This window comes from Mastigoproctus giganteus, chromosome 9, assembly GCF_048544385.1.
Source record: "Mastigoproctus giganteus isolate SK-2022 chromosome 9, ASM4854438v1, whole genome shotgun sequence".
In the NCBI taxonomy this organism is placed as follows: Eukaryota; Metazoa; Arthropoda; class Arachnida; order Uropygi; family Thelyphonidae; genus Mastigoproctus; species Mastigoproctus giganteus.
The window spans coordinates 141,180,922-141,205,222 of NC_143583.1; the positions used below are offsets into that span (position 1 = coordinate 141,180,922).

Sequence of the window (24,301 nt, forward strand, 5' to 3'; positions counted from 1 at the left end):
TTGATTAGACCAAGGTTCGAGCCCATGATCACCAAATACGGAGGATGCGGAAAGGTCAGGGAATGATCACCGCATATCCCCGGAGCAATATGGCCTTAGTTGCTAATGCTCCTAAAAATCAAATAACAAACAAACAAACAAACAACTGGATGCAAAAAAGAATTTTAATCATATACTTGGATTTTACGAATGCTTTTGATACTGTTGCACATGGACGACTACTGTACAAATTGGAGCAGTATGGTATTAAGGGCAAGTTGCTGCTATGGATAAAGGGAAGGTTGAGTGAGAGAAGACAGAGAGTGGTAATCAATGGACACTCCTCTGTGGACTAATGTCATTAGTGGAGTCACCCATGATTTGGTATTGGGACCATCGTTGTTTTTTTATATTTATCAATGATATCGATGAAGGATATCAGTCTTAATGTCCAAGTTTGCAGATGATACAAAGGTTGGCAAGATCGTTAATGACAGTACACTGCTGCAACAGGATCTAGAAAATTTGGGCAGCTGGGCTGAGAGGTGGCAACCAAAGTTTAACAGTGACAAGTACTGCATTTAACATGTTTAACGTTGACAAGTACTGCATATGGGTAGCAGTATCCCCAGAGTATCATACAATCTGTCCGGTACTACACTCAGGTTAGTGGAGAATGAAAAAGACCTGGAGGTGATTCTGCAGTCAGATTATGAAGTTTCAGAGCAGTGCAGACAGGTACCAGAGCAGCTCATGTGTTCTTGTCAGTGATATACAGGAATTTTGCTAGCACGGATAAGGAGGGGATTATCATTTTGTATAAGGCACTGTACCTTGTGTTCTGCATACAAGTCTGGAAGCCTAATTTTAGAATGGATGTAGAGCTGATGGAATGAGTACAAAGAAGGGAAATGAGATTGGTGATGGGAACAAAGGGCTGCTCTTATGAAGAAAGACTTAAGTTCTGCAAATTGCAGTGTCTGGAGACTAGACACCTGCAAGGTGATCTGATTAAGAAATATTAGGCATTGAATGGTTTTAGCAAGCTCAGTGCTGATGGTCTTTTTTTTTTTTTTTCTTGCTCAGGTTATGCATTTGAAGGGGCATAAATTCAAATTGAGGAAAGACCATTGCAGAATAGATGTGCAGCAATTTGCCTTTAGCTGGTGAGTGGTTGGTTGCCGGAACGTTGTTTCGTCTGTTGTTGTTGTGAAAGTTGATAGCTTAAATAGATGGCGCCTCCGTAGCCAGGTGGGCAGTAGCGGCAGTTCGTAGCACACGCTAATCTTGATTAGACCGGGGTTCGAGCCCGTGACTACCAAATACGGAGGATGCGGAAAGGTTAGGGAATGACCACCACATATTCTCGGAGCAATATGGCCTTAGTTGCTAATGCTCCTAAAAACCAAATAATAACAACTTAAATAGATTCATAGAAGCACTGGACAAACTTTTGGAATGGATGGATGTGTGAAATGGGATTTTTTTTTTTTTTTTTTTTTGCTGATGCTGCATAAGCTTGCTTTCTTGTATCATATACCACCACTAATGCTAATGAATGGATACATTCTCCTGCTGGGAGATCTACTTTTCTTCAACCAGTTTTTATTCCATGAGTGAGTAGAAATTCTTGTACTGTTTTTTGGTAATCTTCTGACAACTACTGAATGCTATTAATTTGCCATTGAAGCCAAAAGCTATCCAAACCATGACAAATTCACTCCTTGTTGCCTACTAAAGAAATTTCTTGATTCTACTGTCATGCCTGTAATAAGTCCAGCCACCAGGTTCATCTAAATTCCATTTGTTTTCATCACTAAACAGAACATTTTTTCACTCGTCCACATGTTCTCTAGCCCGTCTAATTAGTCAGGCATTTTTAATATTTTTCTGTAAACTAGTCAGTTGAAGCTGCTCTGAAACAATTGTGGATAGGACTTTTACACTCTAACTTCCTATACGTCAGATTCCCTCTGCAGAGAGGAATAACTGTTGGTTATTATGCAAATAATTTGACTTTTGTCTGTCAAAGATTACGCTTGGCTTACCTGTATATTGTTGTGCTTGCTATTTTTCACCTTTCTGAAGTATTCTGTATATCATAATTTTCTATACTTGCATGTTGATTTTGCAGACTTTATGGACACTTGTTTTTTTTTAATTCATTTTGCTTATTTCAATAAAGTTTATTTTAAACAATCTGAAAATATCATCACATGATATCTGCATCACATCATCTGTAGCAGAAAAATGAAACACGAACATTTTGGCTAAAATGTTTCTATAAGTTATTTACATTTTTCTATAGATTAAATACGAGGGCATTTCATGATTTTATTGCAAGTCGTAGCTAATAAACAAAAAGAACCCTAGTTTCTCTCTACAACAAAATATGTATTTTTCCACTCTGAGCCACTATAAGTTACATGCTTCTCAATCAAGTATTCAAAAGGTAAGTTGTAACAATTTTTAAACTGTGTTAATTAAAGAAATAAAGTATGAAAATCTTGTATTATCTATCCTATTCAGATGCCTTTTTTCTAATATTAAGTTCATTTTTAAGGGCAGGTGTGTTACTCTGGTTTTATATTACAGTTAGATCAACCAAGAATTAAGTGCTCCACTTTTCGTTAAAAAAAAAAGAAGAAAAAAAAATTTTTTTTTTCCCTCACATACAGATTTCTAATTCTGCAGAACTATTACGTTTATTCCTGACTTATGGAATGTTGGAAGATGCAGCAGAGTTGTCATTACAGTATATTGATGCTGCTCTTGGAATTGGCAAAGAGGACTTTGGAATGAAGGTATACACTCTCTTTTTATTATCTTAAAACTTTAGTATGGTAAATGTTTCTTAGGTGGGAATTTCTTGATATGAAATCGGATTGTTGTTAGTTATGGTAAAATTCTCTCCTTATTACTGCTTTGCCTTAAATTTATCTGACAATTTCTGCTACATATGTGGATGGTTAACCTGAAATGTTTTGATATTTATTAAAGAACCAACAAGATTTTCATGTGCTGAAGCAGCTTTGGCATTTGATAAATTCTGCTTTTTAAACTTACTTTAAAAAGCTGTAATTTTTACACATTTGCAAGTGATTGGTGCAATAAAAAGAACACAAAGTGAAGGAGCTCAAAAATGGTTTAATTTTTATTCAAAGTAATCACCACCTAATTGAATAAACTTATTACACCATTTAAAAGTTTCTGAAGAGTCAGCAAGGTGTCCAAAGAGATGGTGCTCAGTTCGTCGATTATGTTTTTCTCTGTGTCTTCCACATCCTGAAATCTCTTTCCTTTGAAGGCAGTTTTCACTTTGGGAAAGAGGAAGAAGTCTGATGCTAGATTGGGAGAGTGAAATGGATAGTTGATACGTTCAGTGCTATATTTGTCAAATTCATAAAATCTTCATGCAGAATTTGACAAATCATCTCCTCATCATCCATCATTCTAAGGATTAAACAACAATCTCTTGCCACAATTTACTAGACTTTTGCAACTCTGTCCTCATTTCAAGAGATTGATGGACGCCCACTTCTTGGGTCATCAAGAACATCATCACATCCATCTTTTAACTGCATATATCATTCGACTGGTATGACTTAACATTTCATTAGACCGGGGTTCGAGCCCATGACCACCAAATACGAAGGATGTGGAAAGGTCAGGGAAAGACCACCGCATATCCCCGGAGCAATATGGCCTTAGTTGCTAGTGCTCCTAAAAACCAAATAACAAACATTTCATATGTTTCTGTTGCACATTTTTCCACTTTAATGCAAAATTTGATATTCATTGCTCATTGAAAAATAGTAACATGGTCGGATATGCTCCGACCCAGGCATCTTGCCATTACAATTTGGCCTTTGTCAAACTCGCTTAAGTCCGCTGCCTTTCCCATCTGAAGAACAAGAGTAACACTGATTAATAGAGCATAGTATCAGGTGTGTTTTATACCGTGTCCCAACCCACACACACGTGTAGTTTACCTGCAGTTGCTTCAATTTGCATAACGACTCGCTGGTCATAATGTTTTGTCTCATCGGTGTATTAATAGTACAAGGAAGAGGTTGAATCATATTGGTCCACTTGATGTCGATGGTTTAATTGCTGATGATCCTGTTCAGGTTGCTGACAGGCTGAATAGGAATTTTGCTTCTATTGATGCATGAGGAGTTCTTTAGAGAAGGGGATGCCAGAAGCTTATCAGACTCTCAACAGGGAGCTAAATGATTTTGAGATAATTAAGAGGAAAGTGGAAGAGAAGTTGTTGCAGTTAAACATTAAAAAAAAAAAAAAAAGGTGCTTGGGGTGGATGGGATCTATCTAATTATATTAAGGGAAGCAGCAAAGGAGGTAAGCAAACCCTTTGCCATAATTATGAGAGCACTTTTCGATTCAGGGAGAAGTCCCTGTGGATTAGAGATGTGCGAATGTATCCCCCATTCACAAGGGTGGGGGTGTAAAAGGGTGACACAAGTAATTATAATTACAGACCTGTTAGCTTAACTTCTGTTCCAGGGAAAGTGATGGGGTCACTGGTTAAAGAAGTAATGCAGAACCATCCAGACAGGAGTGCAGTTATACTTCAGCACAACATGGGTTTATTAAGTGGAGATCTTGTCACCAATTTGATTGGATACTACGATGCATTGACAGAAGAACTGGATGCAAAAAAAAAATAATTTTGATATATATACATGGATTTCAGGAAAGCTTTTGATACTGTGGCATTAAGGGTAAATTACTGCTACAGTTAGAGGGATGGTTGAGTGGAAGAAGATAGTGAGTGGCTATCAGTGTACACCGCTTTTCGTGGACTAATGTTAGTATAGTTCCATAGGGTTCGTGCTGGGCCCATTATTGTTTTCTGTATTTATTAATGATATTGATGAGGGTACAGGTTTAATGTCCAAGTTTTCAGATGATACAGAGGTTGCAGAGTTCTAATGACAGTAATGGTTATGCTGCTGAAACAAGAGCTAGAAAAACTAGGAAGATGTGCTGATAAATGAAAATTGAAGTTTAACATTGACCAAATGCAAGGCACTACATATGAGTAGCATATCAACTGTGTAGTACTATGCTCAGGGTAGTGGAAAATGAAAAGGACCTAGGGGTAATCATGCAGTCTGATACGAAGTTCTGAGCAGTGCAGACAGGATGTCATGAAGTTTTGTTAGTGATATACAGGAAGGTTACTAGCAGGGATAAGGAGGTGATTATCCTATTGTATAAGGCAGTGGTTGGGCCACATCTTGAATACTGCATACAGGTCTGGAGGCATCATCCTTCTCTGTTTGTACATCCTTTAGGAAGGATATAGAAACAAAGGAAGGGTTCAGTTCTTCAAATTCCAGTGTGTGGAGACTAGACACATGGTGATCCGATCTGATCTGTATTGTGATTTAATTGGGGAGTTCCAGGTTTTGAATAGCTTGAGAAAACTGAATACTGATTGGATTTATGCTCCCCCCAATGTGCATAGCTCAGACTGCATATGATGGGACATAAATTTAAATTGAGGAAGGATGATTATAGAATAGATGTGAAGATTCAGTGAACAGGTGATTGATTGCTGGACCAAGCTTCTATCCCTTGTTGCAGAAGTGAATAGTTTAAATAAATTCAAGGAAAAACTAGACAAACTGTTGGAGGGGTCAGATAGACAAAACAAGAATTATTTGTTATTATTAATTTTATTTTTCATATATATATATATATATACACACACACACACAGCAGGCCCCCGTTATAACGCGGTTCGCTTTACACTGATTCGCTATAACGCTGTTCTTATATTATAACCCGTATCTAACTATAACGCTGTCACTCACTGTAAAATAGCGTTACTCACTGTAACGCTATTTTACTAGCATACAGATGGAATTTTTGGCAAATCCGTCTTCAGTCCAGTCTGTTTTGAGCTTTTTTTTTTTTTTTTTTTTTTTTTTTTTGGCAAAAGGAGAAAATAGCCACCATGAAATTAACTACAGTAATTATTTTTATAATTTCTACTCTATGTACAAAATTGAAACTTTCAATATGCTCTATTTTCTTGGTGTGGATAGTTTCAAGGGAGAAATTCTTTTTTAGTACACAAGCTGAAAAAATTTACCATCCAGTGTCATATGTTGTTACGAAGTCTGCATTTTCTGTTCTGACCTGTAATAGAAAGATACTAAAAATAGATTTACTCCCTATCTCTTCTTTTGTTTTACTGTGGGAACTATAACTTGCGAAATGTTTTTCACACAATCAATCCCATGAGTGCTAAATGCTGTGCTGTTTCTTGTACAGTATTCTCTTGTCTTCTGAACTCCTCTGACCTTGTGGTCACCCGAAGTACATAAAATTTGTTTGTTTTACTGTTTTGGAAATTCCATAAACATTCTCCATGACTCACACCATAATTGATTACAGTACTTTTCGTGCAGTAAACAACCATTTGATTTTACTGAACGGTAAAATCGAACTTTTCAGATAAATAAAACATTTGTCACCGTCTTCAGCTCACTTGCCAGAGGAATTCTAGATATCATTCAGTGCATACAGTGTTAGACATACAGACAGTTTACTGTACTCGAACATCGTATCACAATCAGTGCAATGCAGTTACATTTGCAGAGAGTTATGGCGGATAAGAATGAAAAAGCAACAATATCTGGACGCGGTGCAAAGATTGGAAAGGTAAGAAAAACATTGAGTTTGAAAATTAAATTAGACGTTTTGAAGAGAATTGATTCCGGTCAAAGACAAGTGGATGTGTGCAATAATTTAGGACTGGTAGGTTCAACTGTAAGAACAATCATAAAAAATAAAGAATCAATTTTAGCAGCTGGAAAAACAGCTGTTCCCCTGCAGGCAACTAAATTGACCAGGGTTAGGCCGGCTATTATGATTGAAATGGAGAAACTTCTACATAATTTTATTGAAGAATAATTTTATTCTACGTTGAATTCTACATTCAACGTAGAATTCCGTTAAGTTCAATTATTATTAAAGAAAAAGCGAAGAGCCTATATGAAGATTTAAAGGAAGCTCACCCCGAAAAAAAATGTGGAACCATTTAATGCTAGTAAGGGCTGGTTTGATAGATTTAGAAAGCGCTATAACCTGCACAACGTAGCAATACAGGGAGAAACTGCAAGTGCAGATCAACAAGGAGCCGAAACTTTCAAAAAAGAATTTGTTAATTAAAATTATTGAAGAGGGATATTATACTGCTCAACAAGTTTTTAACACAGATGAAACAGGTCTTTTTTGGAAACGAATGCCTAAAAGAAGTTTCATATCGAAAGAAGAAAAAAACATGCCAGGCTTCAAAGCGGCGAAGGATCGGTTAACTTTGTTGTTGGGGATTAACGCTGCGGGGGATTTTAAATTAAAACCCCTTTTAGTTTACCATTCTGAAAATCCAAGGGCTCTTAAAGGTTTAGCTAAATCAAACCTACCTGTAATCTGGAAGGCTAATAAAAAAGCTTGGGTAACCAGGCCGCTTTTCATTGATTGGTATGCTGAGTTCTTCTGTCCTGCAGTGGAAAAATATTGTGCAAAAAATAACATTGGTTATAAAGCAATTCTAATCATGGACAATGTGCCAGGACACCCAAGCAAAGAGAGCTTAGAAGACTTGAACAATCACATAAAAGTTTTTTACATTCCTCCAAACACTACGTCTCTGATCCAACCAATGGACCAAGGAGTAATTGCCACATTTAAAGCGTACTACATAAGGAACACCTTTTCCCAAGCTATTAAAGCCATCAACACTGAAAACGTATCGAGCTTAAAGGAGTTTTGGAAATCCTATAACATTAAAACCGCCATCTACAACATTTCAAGTGCCTGGGATGAAGTGACTCAGAAAACCATGAATGGAGTGTGGAGGGACGTTTGGAAAAATTGCATAAAGCATTCCCAGGAACCTGATGATTCCGTTGAAAATGTTAAAACACAAATTGTTGAGCTCGGAAAAGAAGCAGGATTACACGAAATTAACGAAGACAACGTACAAGAGATGATCGACAATGACAGGAATGGCCTCTCTAATGAAGAACTAATGGAAATTATAAAAGAACAAGAGCTTGCTATTGAGGGAGATGATGATCAAGATACTATAGATGAAGAACCGATGAAGTCGCTGACTGCAAAAGGACTTAGTGAAGCTTTTGAACACTTCGAAAAAATGTGTGATTATTTCCGGGAGAACGACCCTGACATGGAACGAAGTGCCAAGGTAATAAGAAATTTGAAGAAAGAAATGAATCCCTACATGATGTTGTACAATGAGAGGAAGAATGCCAAAGCACAACCCAAAATCGACAAATTTTTCAGTCCAAAGATATGAAAACTCGACAGCACACGGCCATCGAATTAATAAATTCATGATTTTCGTTAGTTAATTACCTCATAATTATATGTGTATATAATGTAGAATATTTTATATGTACAAAATTTTGAATATTAAATATTTTTAATCGACATTGGTGCATATTTTCACTACCATTTATTACTGATTAGAAAATATCCTATGGAATAGACCGCAACTCACAAATACGTATGTTACCTTATGGGAATACGGCGCTCACTTAGCACTCTGTTTTTCCGGAACGAACTATCAGCGTTAAGCGGGGGTCACCTGTATATTTTTTTTTTTTTTTTTTTTTTTATTATTTATTTATTATTTTTTTTTTTTTTGGTTGATGCTCTATCAGCTTGCTTTCTTGCAACATTTATATATTAATACTAATAATTCATGCACAAGAAAGAACCATCTCCAGTGCTATAAATGAAGCACACATTTGCACATAAAATAGCTCTCATTGAAATTAAAGTTACCACTCAGGGCTCTGCATAGATTGCAGATGTTTACAGATTGCAATAACACCTGCATAAAATAAAAAAGCATCATTTATTGAATTAACACACCAGCCTATATAAAATTACACACACACACACTCACACACACGCTCACTTTGACAGACCATCAAGTCAGTCAGCTGAGATTTTACTGTGCTAGTGACTATCTCTGATATACATAATGGGAAACTAACTTTCTGTCAGTCACATTCGTCTGCTCTCAGGTTCAGTACGTAAGGTCAACTGGTTTCCCAGTTGATCTTATGTACTCACCTTGGATTATTAAAGATTGCACTGAACAAAAAATTTTGGGTCTTATCTATATTTTTTGTTAAGGGCACAAAAGTAAGTTTCCTTAATAGATTTTGGGGTGCTTAAATAGTGCTTAAAGTGGCAGATTGGTTCTTGTTTCAAGAACTGCCATATAAATATACAAGATATTTATATGGCAGTAAGAAGTAGCTATGACACTCAACAATATGGGTTATGGTTAGTAGCTGCAACAACAATATGATGCAGGTACAGTAAGATGTACCTGTATCAAACACAGGACCTTTTTGCCTTTTAATTATATTCAATTTTGGGGCATCCCTTTAAACCATCCAACAATAATCGGCTAACATGGCAGCACTCCATTTGCTTTTGTATTCTTTGTTCCATGGCTGCCTTGATGGAAGCATTCACCATTTTTGTCGCTGACGGCACTGCAGTTTGGTGGAAAGAAATCAGGTGTGAGTGCAAGAAATGCATCTTCAGTGACATGTTGCACCCCAGTTTTTCGTAAGAAGTAATGAGATCATCCACAAGCTGCCTGTAGTTGCCGGCTTTAACATTTCCTAGAAAATCAGTCAACGTTTTGAAAGGCTTTCCACCTTGATTTTTGGCTGTCACTAAAGACACATTTGAACTGTTCATCTTTGAAAAGTTAGCACACGCTTCTTGATTAGACCGGGGTTTGAGCCCGTCACCACCAAAAACGGAGGATGCGGAAAGGTCAAGGGAATGACCACCGCATATTCCCAGAGCAATATGGCCTTAGTTGCTAATGCTCCTAAAAACCAAACAACAACATCTTTGAAAAGTTGCATTATTTATGGACCATTGAAAATGCCTGCCTTTGTATTCTCTATACTAAGTCTTGGGAATTTCTCTTGCAATGTGTAATTGTATCTCATATTGTGGGTGCCTTCACAATGAGATAGCTGGTATTGCACTACTTCAAATAAATAACACTTCTCTAGTAGAGAAAGCTACTGTTGTTTATTTTCAGTGGGCATGCCTCATACACTATATTCGTAGTTCAAATTTGTGGGTAAACTATGGTGTATCTACCAATATTATATAGTTAATTACCTAAACCCATAAGGAATTATGCCTTGTGCATTTCATCTTCTGAGTAATAAACAACACAGCATCTTGTTTTAATGTACAACTCATACACTTCGAGCTGCATAACTATTGTAAAACAAAACTTAGAAATTTTTATTATTACATACGAGAAGCTAAAAAAAAAGATTTCACATTCCTCATTATGAATCCTCTGAGAAGAATAGACAATTCTTTAAAAATCCTTCAGTATGAAAGTATTTCTTTCTTTGTAGCACATTCATTTTCATTCTCTCTCAAATTCATCGGCTATCAATACAAAATGCAATTTCCCGATGGAGCAAATTGCGTTTTGTATCATTAGTGAGAGTGCTCCCCCAGTATGTATAAATAAAATTGATTACATGCATCCCCATAATGCAGATTACAGTTATATGAATTCTCCATGACTCTGCATGCGATTCTTGGGAAGGAAACATAAAATCGAAAAATGCCATATACTGTGTAATGATACTATATGCAAATTTTTATTTTAACAATGTTTGTAGTTGGTTTTGGCAGTATTTTCAAATTAGACAAGCTATTCACAAGGTGTGGGACTCATTCAGATTGTGAATTTCATTGTAGATACATTTTGAATAATCCATACTAAAATGCATTTCAAACCCTATATTGTTCATTAGGGAATGGTAGTGACTTCAAAATACATAGCATTTTGAATAAGGTGATATCAAATTAATGAGGATATACTGTATTATGTTCAATATACACACAAGTACTTTGTGCACGAGTCAGTTTTACAGAAGTAACTTGAATATGTGCAGCAAATGTACTTGAATATGTGCAGCAACTGTATATACATTTAAGTTCTTAGTAAGCAATGATACTGTCAGGTTTATCATGGACCGGTAGTTGCCGGCTTCTAAAGCCACATTACCTCAAATAAGTAAGACAAAGATATAGAATATAGGACAGCAAAAAAAAAATAAATAAATAAAATAAAATAAAATAAAAAATTGCATGGAATGAATTCTGCAAGTAATCTATTACAACTGGATTGATTTGTTTATAAAAAAAGCTTAGGCTGAAGTGAGTCAGATTCAGAGAGAGGTAAAGAAAAATTCTTGGAATGTGTTTGCACTCACTAGGAAAACAAATCCTATTTGTATAAAATGACAGATAATCTATTGCATGATCTCCAAGGATATTTACTTGACCGATAAGATCTCAGTAGTTTTGGCTGATTCCTTTGCTACATCATCACCAGTCACAACTTATAGTACAGATTTCATGCTGAGTAGGAAATGTGAATAATCTACTGATTAGATTAAGCCTGCTGCAGTTCAGATAGTATACTAGCATCCAGAAAGTATCTGGGCGCACACATTGATTTTGCATTACCACTGCTGTCACTCATTCAGTAATGTGTTGCCCCCCCTTCCCAAGCCACTAAGACACATTCCACCCTCCTAGATAGTCTTTCCACAATTTGACAAAGTTACTTAAAAAATTTTTTTGCACTTTGATTGGCCCCAGGGAATAGCAATTAGAAAGAAATAAAATCATGTGAAAGCACAGATAACCTACAAGAATTGCAAGCCTTAGTAATGCATTCTAAGTATGTCTGTTTTAGAAATTGACTTAAACTCATAACAAACATGTCAATAATGCTAGTTTTTTTTTTTTTTTTTCTTTCTTTCTTTTTTTTATCATTTAAAAGCTGGACCAAATCTCAAAGGTTCAGGTCCCAGGAATTCTGGATATTGTCAGTATTTTCCAGTTAAACTATAATTTGAAATTAAGCCTCATATATAACACCTTATATTTTGTTTGTTTTTGAATGTCTGTTGATATATTCATTCTGTTAAAATGTAATTACATAAGAAATATATATCTAACAATTTTTTATCTAACAATTTCAATATCTAACAAACTCTTTATCTAACAGTTTTTTTTTTTAATTATCATTCTTTCATCCCTTTGTGCTTCCATGATATTAATTAAGCCGCTTTTTTTTTTCCCCGTCTACTGCTTACATTGGTCAGGGCAGCACCACCCTTTAGAGTTAAGACTAAAAAGTTACTTATTATTAGGAATTATTTGATCTGATTTTAAATGAAGTTAGATTGAAGAAAGATATTGAAAATGTGTTTTGTTTCTGTCAGTAGAGGGGGAAATAAAAAAAAAAAAAAAAATTAAGTGTAATGGATGGAAAGGGAATTAAGTTCAAATGCCCAGGATTGTGAATATTTTAATGTAGAAAATTGGGCGAAGGGGGGGGTATCTTCTCCCCCTCTTTCTTTCAGATTCCTCTTTTATCTTAATAAATAATATTAAGCCATTTTATTGAGTTCATGTACCATGGATCCACAAGAAAAACTTTTGTATGATAAAGATAACTGAAGCCATCTTTATCGTACAAAAGTTCTTTTTCTCGTGGTATATAAATGTAATGTTAGCTTTGAACTATCTTACATTTAATCCACATCATACTTTCAGGTATCCTTTTTATGGTGCCAAGCTAATATGTGTAAAATAAACATTTTTATTTTTCATATCTAGGAAGGCCTCCATGCAACTTCACCATCATTGTGGTTGCCATATACTTATATTGAAGCTCTTTTAAATGCATTAGAAAACTGTCATACTGAAGTTGGATGCATAGAGGTAGGCTATCTCATAATTATTTCTGTAAAGGTTTTCCTAATTGCTTCTTATAGAGATTGTCTTGATCCCTATAATCCCTTGCTCTCTTAATTCATTATATATTTGTTTCAGAGTCTAGACTTGAACCAGTGAATTCCACTGGATCATGTCTAGAGACTCATATGAGTTAGTTTTTGTGCTGCTACTTTTAGGCGTAGAAGATTGCTTTTCTTACCAAGTTATCAGCCTCTCGGTATGAAGGGAAAAGTTTGCCACCAAGTGATCAGTGTGGAAAATAAAGTAAAAAGGGGGGGAAAAAAAATCTTTTCAAAATTATTTTATTTGCAATGCAAAATTAAGCCTGGTCTTTTAAGAAATGATATGCACATTGCAACATTTCTTTCAGAGGTATATTTACATAATTGAGATCTAAATATGAAGAAAATGGAGAATTGGTGACTGCAAGGTTTTCAAGTGTACAGCTTGAAATATATTTAGAAAATGTAAGTTACAACTTATTAATCAACAGTTTGAAAGCAAACTTTAAAAAATAATTACTTCATTATAAACTCCAGTTATGTGTTGTGTGCAAGTGGGTGTATAAAATATAAATTGTGTTAATAAATGAATATAGATACTACTGTAGTTTAAATTCTTGCAGACAGGTCCATTCGTGGGCCTATACATGACTGGTCTTTGTAGGCATAAACTAATGCTGTAGTAATCTTTTTCTTTATTCATTGAATTTGTGAAGAAACACCTTTTTGAACATTTATAACATGGCCCCCACACTGAGTATTATTTGTCCTTTTTTTTTTTTATTGTTATTTATTTATTTAGAAAATGTCAGCAGTATATCAATATTGCAAATATAGAATTTCAACTCCATTACTGCTATAGTTAATGTTATTATTTAAAATTATCTTGCACTCTCCCAGTGGAATTCTTTCCAAAGAAAGACTGTAACAGATAAATGAATATAATAGAATTTCTCTAACTTGTTTACTTTGAGCATGTGCTATCCATAGGAACAAAAGAGCAAATATTTCAGGTCTCTGTAAAAATTGGCCAGTGTACATCTTTCTAAAGATTAATGTCTGTGAGTATAGTGTACACAAATAGCAGGATTGATTTTTGATCTATGGCTTCTTCAGTTTCTGTTTTCTGTAAAATTATGAGAATTATGAAATAATTGTACATTTTAAACTTAGGATCCTTTTTTTTTTTTAACATAGCTTTCAATTTTGTGATACAGATTGGAATGAGAGAGAGAGAGAGAGAGAGTTAAGTATATGAGATCTGCATGGGTTAGGTATATGTTTATTTCTATACAAAAAATGTCATTAAATAAAATAAATAATAGAATTAAAACATGTCTACCTCCCATGCATCGAATGGTTAAATGACATTTCTAAGATTTACATTTAATTTGTAATTATAATTAATTATTTACTTATTTTCTTTGCACTATGATGTTATTTGTTAGTCCAATATCTTTTATCTAATAATGCATTAATATCATTTAGTGGCTTCTTGATTAATTCACTGTGCATAATAGGATCAGTTGATTTAAAGGGCAATTTAAGGGATAAATTATTTATTTCATTAACTGTTGAATGTATGTTATGTTAAGTATATTCTTACTGTTTCAGTTATGACTTTCTAAAGCATTTAAATGTATTTATGCAGTGAGTGAAAATGTATACATTATTCCTGTATTATTTTGAAATAAGACATCAGTTATTTTCTGTTAACATTACCCCTATCATATACTCCCAGTTATTTGGGATCGTGAACTCCTTTGCTTGTGGACCCTCATGTTTAGCACAGTTCGTATAACCACTATCTTCCTGTCAGTGAGGTGACGATTTTTTATGGGTCTTTTTCACAACATTGCTGAGTCAGTCAGTTTCAGGCGAGGATAGCATTCCTGCCCCCTTTTTTTTCCCCTGGAAATTCAGTTTTTCATCCAGCAAACTGCAAATCAACTATAGAACACATGCAATTTACACACATATTATATATGGCACACTATAGCCTAAGTTGCTGATGCTCTTAAAACCTGTATGGTTTTAAGCCCATCAGCAACCTTTGGGTTTTTTATTATTATTATTATTATTATTATTATGGTGTATGTTTGCTTGCTCAATTCTGTGGAAATCATCCAAAACACTGCAAAACTTCAAAACTAATGAAATTAATATTCATGATATATTTTAATTTATTCATTTGGAACTACTGCAAAGTATGATTGAAATAGTGCACATCAATGATGTTCCCAAGTACGAGATTTTCCTTACAAAAATCATTCTTTTAATCATTGAAAAGGCTGGAACAAAATGTTAATTATTCTGAAGAAAACATGCAAATTGCCATGAATGGGTTTAGTGAAGTCTTGTAAATTAGCATGAGAATTAGTTGAGACAATATGAGGCAAGAAAGCAAGCTTATGCAGCATCAGCCAAAAAAAAAAAAAAAAACCTTCCCATTTCACCCATCCAGTCACTCCAAATGTTTGTCTAGTTCCTCCTTAAATTTATTTAAGCTATCAACTTCCACAACAACAGATAGAAGTGTGTTCCAGCAATCAACTACCCGCTGGCTAAAGACAAACTTCCACACATCTATTCTACGACTGTCTTTCCTCAATTTGAATCTATGCCCCCTCAGGTTCTTAATCTGAGCAGGCATAGGTATCCTATCAGCATCGAGCCTGCTTGAACCATTCAAGGCGGCGCCTCAGTAGCCAAGTGGGCAAGAGCAGCCGTTCGTAGCACACACTTCTTGATTAGACCAGGGTTCGAGCCCGTGACCACCAAATTCAGAAGATGCAGGAAGGTCAGGGAATGACTACCGCATATCCCCGGAGCAATATGGCCTTAGTTGCTAATGCTCCTAAAAACCAAATAACAACAAGTCCATTCAAGGCCTTATACACCTCGATTAGATCAGTTGGAAGGTGCCTGGTCTCCAGATGTTGCAACTTGCAGAATTTAAGCCTTTCTTCTTAAGCACACCCCTTTATTCCTCTCACTAATCTTGTTGCCCTTCTCTGTACTTGTTCCAGCAACTCTACATCCTTCCTAAAATGAGTCCTCCAGACCTGTATACAGTACTCAATGTGTGGCCTGACCATTGCCTTATACAAAGCGATAATCACCTAGAGATAATCTACTAGCAAAATTCCTATATATTATTGACAAAACTCCATGACCTTATCTGACAGCCGGTCTGCAATGCTCAGAAACTTCATATCTCACTGCACAATTACCCTCAGGTCTTTTTCATTCTCCGCCTCCCTGAGTGTAGTATCACACAGTTGGTACTTTTTTCTTAGATTACTGCTATCCATATGGAGTACTTTGCATTTGTCAATGTCAAACTTCAGTTACCACTTCTCAGCTCATCTGCCTAACTTTTCTAGATCCTGTTGCAGTAGCATACTGTCTTTACTAATCCTGCCAACCTTTGTATTATCTGCAAAAAACACAAAACCGCAATGGGCCCAGCACCGAACCCTGCAGGACTCTTCTGAGTCCACGTAGAGCAGTGTCCATTTATTAGCACTCTCTGCCATCTCCCACTCAACCATCCCTTTATCCATTGCAGTAACTTGCCCTTAATGGCATACTGCTCCAATTTGTACAGCAGTCTTCCATGCACAGCAGTATCAAAAGCTTTCCTGAAATCCAAGTATGTAATATCAAAATTATTTTTTGCATCCAGTTCCTCTGTGACCACATCGTAGTATCCTTCGATGTAATATCAAATTGGTCAGACAAGAGTTCCCCTTAACAAACCCATGAGCTATTACTGCTGTCTAGTCTAGTCTAGGTGATCCTGTATCACCTCTTTAACCAGTGACTCCATTATTTTCTCCAGAACAGAAGTTAAACTAACAGGTCTATAATTATTTGTGTCACCCTTTTAACCCCCTTTGTGAATTGGGGATACATTTGCACATCTCTAGTCCATGGGGACCTCCTCTGACTCTAAGGACGCTCTCATAATTATGGCTAAGGTTTGCTGCCTTACCTTGCTGCCTCCTTCATTATAACTGGATAGATTCCATCTGCCTTAGGTGCCTTTTTTATATTTAACTTCAAGACTCACATCTGTTGAGTATGAGCTTGGCACACCCAGGGTCCGGAACTGGATATCATCATTCTTCTCTTTCTTGGTGATTCCCTTCTACTTTTGTCTCTCTCTCTCTCTCTCTCTCTCTCTCTCTCTCTCTCTCTCTCTCTCTCTCTCTCTCTCTCACACTCACTCACTCACTCACTCAGGGTAACTCGGGAATTTTTTTTTTTGGCTGGTGCAGCATAAGCCTCAGGCTTTCTTGCACCCTATAGCTAATAATAATAATAATAATAATAATTTCTCCTCCACTTTGCGGCGCCTCCATGGGCAGGAGCAGCAGTACATAGCACACGCTTCTTGATTAGACCGGGGTTCGAGCCCGTGACCACCAAATACGGAGAGGTCAGGAAATGACCACCGCATATTTCCGGAGCAATATGGTTGTTGCTAATGCTCCTAAAAACCAAATAACAACAACATCATCCTCCACTTTGCTCCTAGTTAGGTTGCCCCTCGAACATGTTGCTGTAGAAAACAATCCTCGAATAAATCAACAAAAGTCTTGCTAACATGCAAGTGACCAACCCACAAGTTTCAGTCAATATCTGGAAAGTTAAAATCCCCCATTAAAAGACATTCTGATTTACTGGCCCATTCTATTTCTCTGCTCAACTGTTCATTGTACTCATCAGAGTCATTAGGCCTATAACATACTCCTACTCTTATTTTCCCTTTCCCAGTGTTTATTTCACACCAAACAGACAACATTACACTGTCCACCCATGTCAACTGGATGCACTTCTTTAGATTTTATGTTTCTTAACTAACAGTATAACCCCTCCTCCCTTCCTACCCCGTCTGTCCTTTGTGTACACATTGTACTCCCAACTTGCACTTTCCATGCAGTGTTTCTATTTGCATTGGCTAGATTAAATATGATTTTGAAAAATGCAGTGAGCTGCCATAATTGTAGGTTACTCGGTATGATTAATAAAAGATGTACCTCAGTGGTTTAAGTTTTATATGAAAATAAATTAACTACACGCTATTCATTGCAAATCTTTTCACTTTAATTCTCTGCATTGCTTCCCATTTCTTTTCTTCTGCAGCACATACTCTTTCAAGGCCTTTATTAATTGTTCGTATTGCAGAATGATAACAGGGTAGTTGACTGAAATACAGTTGCTTTATTCTTCCGGCAGGAGTATAAAAACTCATATGGGTATGGGATTATTTTGATCCTATCCAGTGGAGATTCCTTTCATTTTTAATATAGAAACCAAGTGAAAACAAAAATCTAGAAATTTAGCTAGAGTTACTGCCAAGTGTGATACAGAATGGCTTGAGAGTGGAAGAGAGTTCGGGGCGATTCAAATTTACCTGTATGCCTGCGAAACCCTTAAGACACAATTGTTATAAACTTCTTATTAAGAAGTTTAGAAGTATTGGTAGTAGTAGTGGTGGCATGTGATGCAAGAAAGCAAGTGTATGAGCTTATGCAGCATCAGCCAAAAAAAAAAAAATAAATAAAAATATAAAACAATTCTCTCTAAATGTTTGTCCAGTTCCTCCTTACATTTATTTAGCCTATCAACTTCCACAACGACAGATGGAAGTTTGTTCCAGCAATTAACCACCCTCTGGCTAAAGCCAAATTTCTGCACATCTGTCTTTCCTTAATTTGAATTTATGCCCCCTTAGGTTCGTAATCTGAACAAGTGGAAGAATCCCCATATGAATTCAGTGTGCTCAACCCATTCAAGGCCTTATACACCTCAATGAAATCACCTCGCAAGTGCCTAGTCTCCAGCCACTGCAATTTGCACAACTTTAGCCTCTCTTGGTAAGAGAATCTCTTCATTCCCCTCACCAATCTTGTTGCCCTTCTCTGTACACACTCAAGCAAATCTACATCCTTCCTAAAATGAGGCCTCCAGACCTGTACGCTGTACTCAAGGCGTGGCCTGACCATTGCCTTATACAGAGAGACAATCACCTCCTTTTCTCTGCTAACAAAATTCCTATATATCATTGACAAAACCCCATGACCTGCCCTGGCAGCCTGTCTGCATTGCTCAGAAAACTTTATATCTGACTGCACAATTACTTCCAGTTCTTTTTCATTTTCTACTACCTTAAGTGTAGTACCACACAGTTGGTACATTTCTCTGGGGATACTTCTACCCACATGCAGTACTTTGCATTTGTTAAGGTTAAACTTCAGTTGCCACTTCTCAGCCCGCCTGCCCAAATTTTCTAGATCCTGTTGCAGTAGCACACTGCCATTACTGTCATTAACAACCCTGCCAACCTTTGTATCATCTGCAAACTTCGACTAAGCCTGGTTTACCTTCATCAATATCATTGGCAAATATACAAAACAACAGTGGACCCCACACCGAACCTTGTGAGACTTCACTAATAACATTAGTTCATGAAGAGCAGCACCCATTGATTACCACCCTCTGTCTTCTTCCACTCAACCATCCTTTTATCCATTGTAGCAATTTACCCTTAATACCATTCTGCTCCAATTTGTACAGTAGTCTTCCATGCGCAACAGTGTCAAAAGCTTTCCTGAAATCAAAGTATATGATATCAAAATTATTTTTTTGCATCCAGTTCCTTTGTAACTACATCATAATAACCAATCAAATTTGTCAGACAAGATTTGTCATAATTGTAGGTTACTCAGTATGATTAATAAAAGATGTACCTCAGTGGCTTAAGTTATATTTGAAAATAAATTAACTACACGCTATTCATTGCAAATCTTTTCACTTTAATTCTCTGCATTGCTTCCCATTTCTTTTCTTCTGCAGCACGTACCTTTATTAATTGTTCGTATTGCAAAATGATAACAGGGTAGTTGACTGAAATACAGTTGCTTTATTCTTCTGGCAGGAGTATAAAAACTCGTATGGGTATGGGATTATTTTGATCCTATCCAGTGGAGATTCCTTTCATTTTTAATATAGAAACCAAGTGAAAACAAAAATCTAGAAATTTAGCTAGAGTTACTTCCAAGTGTGATACAGAGTGGCTTGAGAGTGGAAGAGAGTTCAGGGTGATTCAAATTTACCTGTATGCCTGCAAAACCATTAAGACACAATTGTTATAAACTTCTTATTAATAAGTTTATTAATAGAAGTATGCAATACTCTATAGTGAATCAGTCTTATTTTAACTTCAAATAAGACATGACAAAAGATTGGGAAATGTTCTAGATCACTGGAATGAACTGTTTGTGCAGTGTCTGAGATGGAGGGTTTGGTAAAGTTGAAAAGGAATTGGATAGCTACTCGTTTGGATATGGGGAAGGTATGAGTGACAGATTTTTTATTTTTTTGGGAGAAACAGAAAAGTATATTATAACGGCTAAATGTTCCACCCTTGGAACATTTAGCCATTATAATACTAAATTTAAAAAAGTAGGCATGGTGCGAAGCAGCTAAAAATCTGGACAGAACTCAAAGTGGGAGAATATATATTAGTTGGTAATGAGGCGAGGTCTTCATATTTTATAAACTATATTTTGTTTATATTTTATTCTGTCGCAGACATTGTTCTAGAACAAAATGATTTTCCAGTTCTTAAAGGTAAGATCATCAGCATTCATTTCATGAAATGAATGAAAATATTTGTCAAGACCAACTTAACTAATGTTCATTGAGGCAGACTTAACAAACTCTGCATACCTAATGAAGAGGAGTGTATAGTCAATTTGTTCATCACTACATGGAAAATGGAAGGGATCAGAATTGTGCATTGGCATTTCATGCTTAGGAATAAATCTTGTTGGTTTTTTTTTTTTTTTTCAGGATCCCAACCAAGCATTTGTCAAAATGCATTGTACAGTATATCATAGCATCAGAATATCTTGGATCGATCCGGAAACAGAAATAGATAAACTGATGTTGTAACAACTAGAACTTAAAAATGTTTCTCTTAAGTTTTTGAATATCTCTTTTGTCTTGGTTTATATATATAATTACTTATAATCAAATGTATAATGTAAGAATTACATTACCGTGGTTTTAGTGAGATTTCAATTAATAGCATAAGAAGACTTGCATGGATATAATCTATCCCTGATGTCAGAAGTTGCTGCTCTTTTTTTTTTTTTTTTTTTTTTCTTATAATGGATATTAATGGCACTCCTCCAACAGAAGCAGATCCTTCTGCTATGAATTTTCTGAATATCCACACAAATGTGGCATCCCAATAGTGAAGACAGACTTATGTCAGTCTGTCTCCATTCTGTTCAGTCTGTCTCCATTACTGTTCAGTGATGAACAGTCCCAGAAGAGAGAAGTATCCCAAATATCTGTGCAAAGTTGACCAAGGGTCACAAAACATGGCTGATATCCATCCGTGACTACTATGACATAAGGAGATAACAGTAAAGCAGAGCTATCTTGAGTTTGCATCTACCTCAGGATAGAATACATTCCACCAACTAACATCTGGAATGATGATAGTAGATGGCCCTCCTCTATGGGGCAAGTATACAAACTAGCAAGTTGCATATTCTGCATCTCACTGGGCTCAGGCTGACCACTCCCCACAACAAACATAAACCCTATAACACACTGTGTGAACACACATCCCACAGCACATATCAGCTTTGCTGGCGGGTACAGTATCTTCACATGCACGTGGCTGGGTTGCTATAGTCTGGCATGGGACCACCTCTAGATAAGAAATTTTTTTAAAAAAGCCCATCAGAAGCAGAATGTTGCATATATAGTATGTCATTTTTCTTTTGAATTGTATAAACCAATCTCAAAAACGTTTGCCCATCCTCTCTACATTTTTTTGTTGTTTTTGTACTGGCATGGCAAGTGCTTCATTCCTGTGAAACAGTGAAGTTGTATTCCCTTGTTGTAGAGATTGACTGAGAAAAGGTAATATTCTCCATACTTTTCTTTTCATCTACACAGGTTTCACCTTTTAGAGCTAGCATTCGATAAAACAAAACATTGTAAAATAAGCCAGTTTGATCAGCTTCACACTTTCTCTCCAATTTCCTCTAGCCACTATGTCAATTGAAGAGGCTTCACTATAAGCACAGAAACATGTTGTTGTGTCTCTTAAAACATTAAAGCTTTCCATTACAGTGCTGAAAATCAATGCCTAGCTTCAAAGTATTTTGGCCAAACTTTTTTTTTTTTTTTTTGAGAATGGTGTCTGGAAATGGAGTATTGTTTGTTCTCTGCGTTGGCTAAACCACTCAAACTCTGCCATTTGCTCCTTTTATCCTCTTTCTTTGTTCTTTGTTTCTTTGCCATTTGCTTTTCAGTATTTTCACATTTTTTGCAATTTTTTAAATCTGTGGAAAGATTTGACAGTGGAATCTTGTATCTCTTAGTAATTTCAGTTTGTCTTCGTGTTTCACTGTTTGAGTTATTGAGCGATTGTTAGTCCGCTATTAATCTGCAGCACTACAGATTCAAAGATGGGTTATAGTCACATGCCATAATTTCTGTTCAAATTGTGTCTAGCCCTGTGTATGTGAGCAGATTCTAACAGCAACAAGATTTGAAATCTTGTGTATATCAATAATTTGCACATAATTTTGCTGGAGGTCATTACTTGGGAATTACTTTTCCCTTCCCTTATATTTTTAATAACAAATAAATATATTCTGAAAATCTGATCAGAGCAGTCAAGAATTATTCATGTATTCTTTGTTACTGCTTCATAGTATCCAGTCAGAATGGTCCGACAAGATCTCCCCTTAACGAATCCATTCTGTGGCTGCAGTTTGCATTTCTCTCTGGATAGGCCTGCATTATTATTATTATTAGACATATAGTGAATGTAAGCCTGAGGCTTTTGCTGCACCAGCCAAAAAATAATAATTTCTATGTTACCCTGAGAGGGGTAACATAGATCATCAAGAAAGAGAAGAATGGTGATATCCTGATATCCAGCTCAAGACTCTGGGGTTACTTCTTTAATCTGTGACTTCAATATTGTCAATATTTTTCTTAGAACAAAAGTCAAGCTGACAGGTTTGTATAATTACCCTTTGATCCCTTTCATTGAATCGGATACACATTTTCACATCTGCAGCTCATAGGAACCTTTCTTGAATCTAATACTGCTCTCATGATCATAGCTAAAGGTTGCTGATCTCTGTTACTCTCTCTCGTAATATAATTGGATACATCCCATCTGCACAGGATGTCTAAATTACATTTAGCTTCAACAGTTTCTCTAGCACTTTCTTCTCAGTTATCACAAAATAATTTAACTTCCTGTAATTTGATATGCTTTTGGCATTCCCATCCCTAAAATATTCCCTATGTATAAACTGTTCATTTTGTCAGTGACTTGTCATCAACAGTTATTCAAGGGAAGGGGGTTGTCTTTGTGTGCTTTCATTGTAAAGAGTATGAGAATCTTATGCTAAATCCAAGTCAGCATTCCGATGGGCTTATGTGAGGACGTGAGGAACATGATTGATGCCCTCAAAGAACTTAAAAAGTTAGGATTAAATTTGAAAGTGTCTTCAATTCTGCCCAGACACATGATGATAGTTTTAATACTTTGATACCTTGCAGTCTCTCCAGTCTCCTTGGAAAGACTGTGCAAGTCTCGTGGGTTAGAATATTTTTCAGTATAGTCTGTCTTTGTTAACAGGAGAAAATGTTTTTACAGGAATGGGATGCACTTAAATAGAAGAGGTGCAAGAATATTTGCTGATGTTAAGGGGGCAACGATAGGTGGTTTGGGAAAACTACTAGCTTGGGATAACATACACACACTAATAGATTAACAGCAACCACAGATAGAAGTGTAAGTGATTCTTGCACTGCTTCTATTGGAACATGCAGTGGCCGGAAAACAAGGTCTTGGGGATTTCAAGACCTGCGAGACTCCTCATGATAAGCAGATACATGGGCTGTTAGAAGAGCAAAAAACAGATGCATGTATACTTGCTGGTACACTAATGCTAGTAAACAAATAAATAAATAGTAAATAAATTTTATGAATTTGAATTACTGGTGAAGTCATCAAGACAATGTGTCGCTCAGACATAAGGGCTGCAGAATTTGACTATGAGGAATATAGTGTGTATGGAAAAGATTGATTAGAGGGGGGGATTATGCCCCAGATTAAAAAGCACATACAGAGCATTCAATTAATATTGGTGGCCAGTTCGACAATGAATCAGTTTGGTGTGACCTAAAAAAAATAGTGAGAATAGGAGTGTGTTATAGGCCTAATGATTCTGGTAAGTATAACAAGTGTACTGATAAATAGAGTGGGCCACTAAATAAGAGTGTCCTGTATTGGGGATTTTAACTTTCTAGATGTTGACTGGAATTTGTGGGTTGGTTGCTCACATACTAGCAAGGCTTTTGTAGATTTATTGGATGACTATTTCCTACACTAG

The 24,301-nt window shown here is 36.1% G+C and overlaps 1 protein-coding gene across 1 annotated transcript in view; it reads left to right on the forward strand.

The window, feature by feature from the left end:
• The window catches only part of Nup160 (nuclear pore complex protein Nup160), a 507,399-nt gene that overhangs the window by 475,815 nt on the left and 7,283 nt on the right, over nt 1–24,301 (forward strand). The window contains exons 31-32 of the mRNA XM_090382015.1: nt 2,658–2,783; nt 12,733–12,837. Coding sequence (XP_090238141.1) covers nt 2,658–2,783; nt 12,733–12,837 — 231 coding nt within the window. The remainder of the gene's footprint in view (nt 1–2,657; nt 2,784–12,732; nt 12,838–24,301) is intronic.